The sequence below is a fragment of the Octopus bimaculoides genome, chromosome 22 (assembly GCF_046866305.1).
Source record: "Octopus bimaculoides isolate indiv1 chromosome 22, ASM4686630v1, whole genome shotgun sequence".
NCBI classification, from domain to species: Eukaryota; Metazoa; Mollusca; class Cephalopoda; order Octopoda; family Octopodidae; genus Octopus; species Octopus bimaculoides.
Window position 1 is genome coordinate 39,732,918 of NC_142949.1, and position 7,500 is coordinate 39,740,417.

The window sequence follows — 7,500 nt, forward strand, 5'->3', positions numbered from 1 at the left end:
GTAGAATAATAATAAACATTATTATCCATCTTATTTTGTTAGATTTGTTTTATTTTGAAAAATAAAAATTTATTTTATGGTTTATTATTGTTTATATTTTGAATTAGATATACATGGGGGTACTAAAGTCTTTAAAGTGCATATGTCTTCTTTGTGTTCTGGTGCATTTTCCCCCTTATTCTACTACCTCAGACAAGGACACAGAATTTGGCATCTACATTCATAGGTATAATACATCTGCCGGTTGATTTTGTCTGTTGGGTTTTCCATTGTTTGTCTATCTGTCTACTTGATAGAACAAACAAGAGAAATAAATCTTACTACATGAGTGTATGTGTGTGTATATATATATATATATATATATATATATATATATATATATATATATACATACCTTGTCTAAACAGACAGTGGAGCTTGGTGCAGTCCTCTAGCTGACCAGCTCTTGTCAAACCATCCAACCCATGTCAGCATGGAAGACAGGCATTAAATGATGATGATGATGATGATGGTGGTGGTTTCTGTAGGTCTTAATCTGGTCTTGATTACATATTCCTAAGCTGTAATTGGTCAGAACAACTCATTGTAACTAAGGTGAACTAGGATGTCATTGTATAACATCAGTATACAAATAAAGCTTATGTAACAACTTTGTATAATGCATATCCAGTAAATTGTTTAAAAGAATTCTCTGAAGATGTTAATGGACATTGACTATTTTTTCTCTTCCATTTTCACAGAGCTGCCGAATTAGAAGGTGGAATTGTGGCCAGGACAAGGCTGCCTCGCTTTATTAATCCCTCTTTGGTAAGTCACAACACACTATGAACATTTTTCTACTGCTTCTGCCATCTCTAAGTAAAGAAACACTAAGCTACATAAACTCCTTGTTTCAGTCATTAGACTGCAGCCATGCTGGAGCACTACTTTGAAGTGTTTATTTATTTTTATTTTTTTTTTTTTTTTCACTTATCATATCAGGGCCCTCCAGTTTTGTCAAGTAACTGAGATTGACAGAATCATTAGAGCATTCAACAAAATAGCTTGACGTATTATTTGTGTAAGTTATGACCCTTCACATTCTGAGTTCAAACCCCACCAAGGTTGACGTTAACATTCATCCTTCCAGGGTTGACAAAATTAAAATTTCTAATCAAGAACTTGTTCCAATTTCATTTTATAATGCTTACTAGATGTGAACAGTTTTTTTTTTTGAAGGAGAGAGGAGTTCGTTGATAATATTGACCCCAGTACATGGCTGGTACTGTATTTTATCACTGTCAAAAGGATGAAAGGTAAAATTGCTTGGTGGAATTTGAACTAAGAATGGAAAGAGCAACAACAAATAGCACATAGCATTTTCCCAATGCTCGAACAACTCTGCTAATCCCCCCTCCCTCCCTAGAGCTGAATTGTAACAATCAGAACATGAGGCATTCATTTTTTTTTATCCATTTACCTACGAACTATCTGTATTTTGTTGTAGCTGTTGCTATTGTTGTCTTTTAAAATATTAGTTATTTCCTTGTTCCAAAACCATTTCTGTTTTTACTCTGTCTCTTCAGGGTCTCAAACCATACTCGCCATACCAAGCGATAGGAGTCCGTCTCTTACAAAGTATTCGGAAAGGCCAATATCTGCAGAGTGATATGTACTGGGCGCATGCACCGCTCAGCCGAGAAGATCGATCAGATGTCTTCCTCATCACAGATAAGTAAGTTGTTTGCTTTCCACTATAATGTGTGTGCATAAGCACACACACAAGCATACATACAAACATGCTTACATACACACACACAGTGTAAATAACTTCAGTCACACACACACGCACATGAACATGTATGCGTACAAAAAACATGTATGCAATAGGTGTACATACGTGTGTGTGTGTGTGTGTGTGTGTGTTGCCCGTGTATTGACAAAACATCCTTTTTCCTCAATGAAAAAAAAAAGAAAAATTGTTTTAACAAAAATTTATTCGTCACTAGAAGAGGACTAAACTCATGTTTGTAAACAACGGTGGGTTTCTCCGCCGTGAAAATTGTTAGGGTTAGGGTTGAAGATTTATTTTTACTGCTATTCGCTGGTGCCTTGGGGGAAAATAATTTGACGAAAATGAGAGCTGTGCGAGCCATGTACAGAGATGCTGCCAGTAAGGTGAGGGTTGGAAATGAGTACAGCAATGAATTCCGGGTAGGGGTCCACCAAGGTTCCGTCCTCAGCCCCCTCTTATTTATCATAGTCCTCCAGGCAATCACAGAGGAGTTCAAGACAGGTTGCCCCTGGGAGCTCCTCTATGCTGATGACCTTGCCCTAATTGCGGAGTCACTATCAGAACTAGAGGAGAAGTTTCAGGTGTGGAAGCAAGGTCTAGAATTGAAGGGCCTTAGAGTCAACCTAGCTGAAACCAAAATCCTAATAAGTAGGAAGGTAGATAAAACACAAACCCCTTCAGGTAGATGGACCTGCTCAGTATGTAGAAAAGGAGTAGGTAGTAACTCTATAAGATGTACCCGGTGCAAGCTATGGACACATAAGAGGTGCAGCAACATCAAAGGCAGGTTAACTAGCAAGTTAGTTTTTGTTTGTGGCAGATGTTCAGGTGCAATAAAGACTGTAAACAAACAGGAAACAACTTCTATCTCATTCCAGGGTGAAAAACTAGAGGTAGTCTATAGCTTCCGCTATCTGGGCGACCAAGTTAGTAGTGGGGGTGGGTGCGCTGAAAGTGTAGCTGCTAGAATAAGAATAGCCTGGGCAAAGTTTAGAGAGCTCTTACCCCTGCTGGCGACAAAGGGACTCTCACTCAGAGTAAAAGGCAGACTGTATGACGCATGCGTACGAACAGCCATGCTACATGGCAATGAAACATGGGCTGTAACTGCTGAGGACATACGTAAGCTCGCAAGGAATGAAGCCAGTATGCTCTGTTGGATGTGTAATGTCAATGTGAATACCCGTCAGAGTGTAAGTATCTTGAGAGAAAAGCTGAACATTAGAAGCATCAGTTGTGGTGTGCAAGAGAGATGATTGCGCTGGTATGGACATGTGGTGAGAATGGATGAGGATAGCTGCGTGAAAAAGTGCCACACCCTAACAGTTGAGGGAACCCGTGGAAGAGGTAGGCCCAGGAAGACCTGGGCTGAGGTGGTGAGGCAAGACCTTCGTACATTGGGCCTCACCGAGGCGATGACTACTGACCGAGACCTTTGGAAATGTGCTGTGCGTGAGAAGACCCGGCAAGCCAAGTAAGATCGTTGCCAGTGCCCCTGGACTGGCTCTTGTGCGGGTGGCACATAAGATGCACCATTTTGAGCGTGGCCGTTGGCAGTACCGCCTGACTGGCTTCCGTAGGATTTTCGAGCGAGATCGTTGCCAGTGCCCCTGGACTGGCTTGTGCGGGTGGCACATAAAAGACACCATTTCGAGCGTGGCCGTTTTCGTGCGGGTGACACGTAAAAGCACCCACTACACTCTCTGAGTGGTTGGCGTTAGGAAGGGCATCCAGCTGTAGAAACTCTGCCAAATCAGACTGGAGCCTGGTGTTGCCATCCGGTTTCACCAGTCGTCAGTCAAATCGTCCAACCCATGCTAGCATGGAAAGCGGACGTTAAACGATGATGATGATGATGATGACAGCTGAGGTCGTGACGAATGTCCTCCTAAAATTGCAGCAACATGCATGCTAATTTGTGTACATTCACATACACACACACACACACACTCCCTGCCTTCTATATATATATATATATATATATATATATATATATATATATATATATATATACAGATATCTTAGCTGTTTTCTTGTATACAAGCCAAGCCATTGCTAGGAAGAATCATTGAAATGAGTCAATGTCAATGATGTGAGGCCCTTGTATGTCTCTTGAGCTTGGCATACATACATACATACATACATGCGTGCGTGCGTACGTACGTACATACATACATACATACATACATACATACACACACACACACACACACACACTGCATGCTTGTGTGAGAAAGTTCACATCTCCCTTCATTTACATGTGTGATCCTTTGTACACAGAAAACTCATTCAAACACTATCATTTGTTTCCAGTTCATTATGTAACCATGTTTAACCCTCTAGCCTTCAGATTACTCTGTCAAATGTACTGCTTATTTATTTGTATTGTTTTGAATCAATCATGGATTATCTCCATAGCTTTGTGACTTCAAAGACGTGATTGTTTTTATTTTTAAAATGGCATTGTAGGGTAGGTGTGAGAGACTAGATCTGGCTGGTTTGAACATAAAACAGGTGGAATATTTGGGCCAGATATGGTTGGCCTGTTTAAATACTAAAGGGTTTAGCTGTTCATTGTTCAATAGACTGGGACATGTATTACCTTGTTCATAAACAGGAGAGCAATAGCCCGGTGCCTGTGCCACATAAAAAAGCCCCCTTATTTAAGAGCATACAGCACACTCTGCAAAGTGATTGGCATTAGGAAGGGCATCTGGTCAAACTGTTCAACCCATGACAGCACGGAAAACAGAAGAACAGGTGAGGGTTGACAATAAAGAAAAAAAAGGTATCTGGTGATAGACGATCTGCCTTGATGAATTCCATCTAACCCATACAGGCACAGAAAAGTGAACATTAAAACAATGAAGATAATGGTGAACTCTCAGCATTACGCTTTCTCTCACATGCTTCTGCTGTGCCAATATGTGCACACAGATATTTATATCATTTATGCTATCACACATTGACAAACGTTTATGATTTTGTTGAAATATTTGTATCTTTTCAGACATCTGTTTCTGTTGGAGAAAACTAAATTATGGGGTGACTGGAATGTGGAATGGGAAGTTCCAATTGATAGTTTGCTGGAAATACCTGCAATTGTTGATAAAAGACTTGTTTTTAGAATCAAAAGGGTAAATAATCAAACTATCCATCCATCCATCCCTATATCCACATATCTGTCTTTCTATCCATCCATCTATATACCTATCTTTCTATCCATCTATCCATCTACCTATTCGCATACCTATCTATCTATCCATCTGTCTACCTACCTATTTATATATTTGTCTGTTTTCATGTCTGTTTGTCCATTCATTCATCTATGTATCTATGTTTGACTCTCTATCCTTGTCTTTCTTCCTTCCCTTTGTCTTTCTTTCTTTCACTCTTCCTTTTTTTCTCCTTTTTCTTTCTTTTTCTCTTTCTTTCCCCCTTAATTTTGTACCATTCTTTCCTCTTGTCTTTCCTCCTTTCTTTTTCAGAAAGAGTCAAATAAAATATCTTTATGAAAAAAGAATCAAGCCCTTTTTTTTTTTTTTTTTTTTTTCTTTTTGCTGCTGTCCTGCCAATTTTCAATGTCAATTCTATTAATTTTTCACTGCATAGATAATGAAATTCTATTTGAAAAAATGACAGAAATACAAACTGAAATTGTAAATATAAAATTTTGGTAACTATATTTGCTTAGCAGCAGTTTGTCTGTTTTTACATTCTGAGTTCAAATTCCATCGAGGTCGACTTTGCTCTTCATCCTTTCGGGGTTGATAAAATAAGTACCAGTTGAGCACTGGGGGTCGATGCACTTGACTTAACCACACCCTTGAAATTATAGACATGTGCCAAAATTTGAAACCATTATTATTATTTCCAGCAGCAAGCTGGTAGAATTGTTAGCATGGCAAACAAAATGCTTTACATTCTGAGTTCAAATTCTGCCAAGGTCAGCTTTACCTTTCATCCTTTTGGGGTCAGCAAAATAAATACCAATAATTGACCTACTGCTTCCCTCAAAATTTCAGACTTTATGCATATAATAGAAAGGATTATCATTATTGTTCCAGTATAGACTGGCTTTGTGTGATGGTCCTTTATGCAGTTTATGTTTAACATTTTCATTACAAATCATACACAAGTCCCTGTGTGTTATTTGCAGGTGCGAATGAGGGATTTCTGGCTGTATTTCCTTGTTGCTTATTTCATCAAGGTGACTTAGGTTCAGTATCCTATTTATTTCATCTCACCATGGCATCAGTTTTGTGTGTAGCATTTGGAATTCGACCAGTGTTTCATACACGTGGGATTATTTCACTGAAAATTGCTGCTTATAGTTGCTTATGGAGTAAGAAAGAGGGAGAGAGAGAAGGAGAGTGATTACTATGGAACAAGAGAGAGGGTGAGTGATTTTCTTGAGGGGACAGAACTGCTTCAGGGATTTTTTTCTTTTTCTCTCTGTTGAGAGATATTTTTTCTATGGAAAGAGGGAAAAAGCATAGAATATTTTCATATTTCTATATAATTCATGTATTATATATTCCAGTTCTATTCATTTTTGTGTTTCCATTTTCAGGATGATTCCAGCCTGAATCTCTTCTCCAGCGGTGAGCGGGATATTGTATGCAATGACACTCAGGTGCTAACATGGTTACACAAGAAGATAGAAAATGTGATTAAATTCCGTAAACAGTGAAACATGAGCACAATCGCCAGGTGTGTGACGTGGAGTGTGACAAGGCACGTCATTGTTTTTCCCCATCCCCATCTCCCAACTTTAGTCTATTGCTTATGAGAGGACCCTGTTGGCACAAGGTTCCCTCCATAAAACAGTTTCAACTGTTGACCAACCAGTCATTCTTCCCCAACCATTGTTATTATTATATATGTATGTATGTGTGCATATCTATATACATATGCACAAACACACATACATACATGTGTATATATACATATGTACATGTATACATATGTATCTATCTATATATACATGCACAAACACACACATACATACATACATACACATTTGTATGTATACATATCTACATATATATATATATATATATATATATATATATATATATATGTATGTGTATATACACTAATATACCAGTCTATAATCTACAATTGTTAAACTAATGTTTAGTTATATTCTTATATTCTTCAAAAGTTGGCATTTTACAAGCCACCTCCTGCCACAACTGCACAAACAACCAACTTCATTTGGAAAGTTGATAACTTTCGGCTCTCTCATACCTCTCTGTCTCTAAAATTCTCAAAATATTCTTCTCAGTCAGAAACACCAACAGCATTTCTTCCCTCCAGCTCCTCCCTTCTAAACGATGAAGATTATTATTGTTACCATTTTTTTTTGATTATTTTTTTTTCTCCAATAATATTCCTACTTATTATATGTTCTCCCACATAGCTTTGGGACCAAGACAATTAACCAAGTAATAATTGATTGATGAAACTTTCTAATCTGCTTTTGAATGATGATTAATGATGGATAACTCAACTTTTGTTCTCTATTTTCTTCTTAGTTGTCTTCTTTGTCTTCATCTTCTTCTTCTTCTTCTTCTTCTTCTTCTTCTTCTTCTTTTTTTTTCCCTTCTTCTTCTTCTTCTTCTTCTTCTTCTTCTTCTTCTTCTTCTTGCTGCCTTGGCTTGACACAGTGTTTTGATTTTCTGAAACTCAAAATCTTATGTTAGCAGAATAGTTCCTTTAAC

The 7,500-nt window shown here is 38.0% G+C and overlaps 1 protein-coding gene across 1 annotated transcript in view; it reads left to right on the forward strand.

Moving 5' to 3' along the window:
- Positions 1-7,500, forward strand: part of LOC106878713 (intermembrane lipid transfer protein VPS13A) — a 124,672-nt gene that overhangs the window by 116,599 nt on the left and 573 nt on the right. The window contains 4 exon segments of the mRNA XM_089339585.1: positions 741-807; positions 1,566-1,714; positions 4,785-4,911; positions 6,348-7,500. The exon segment at positions 6,348-7,500 is cut by the window's right edge and continues 573 nt beyond it. Coding sequence (XP_089195711.1) covers positions 741-807; positions 1,566-1,714; positions 4,785-4,911; positions 6,348-6,467 — 463 coding nt within the window. The 3' untranslated portion in view covers positions 6,468-7,500.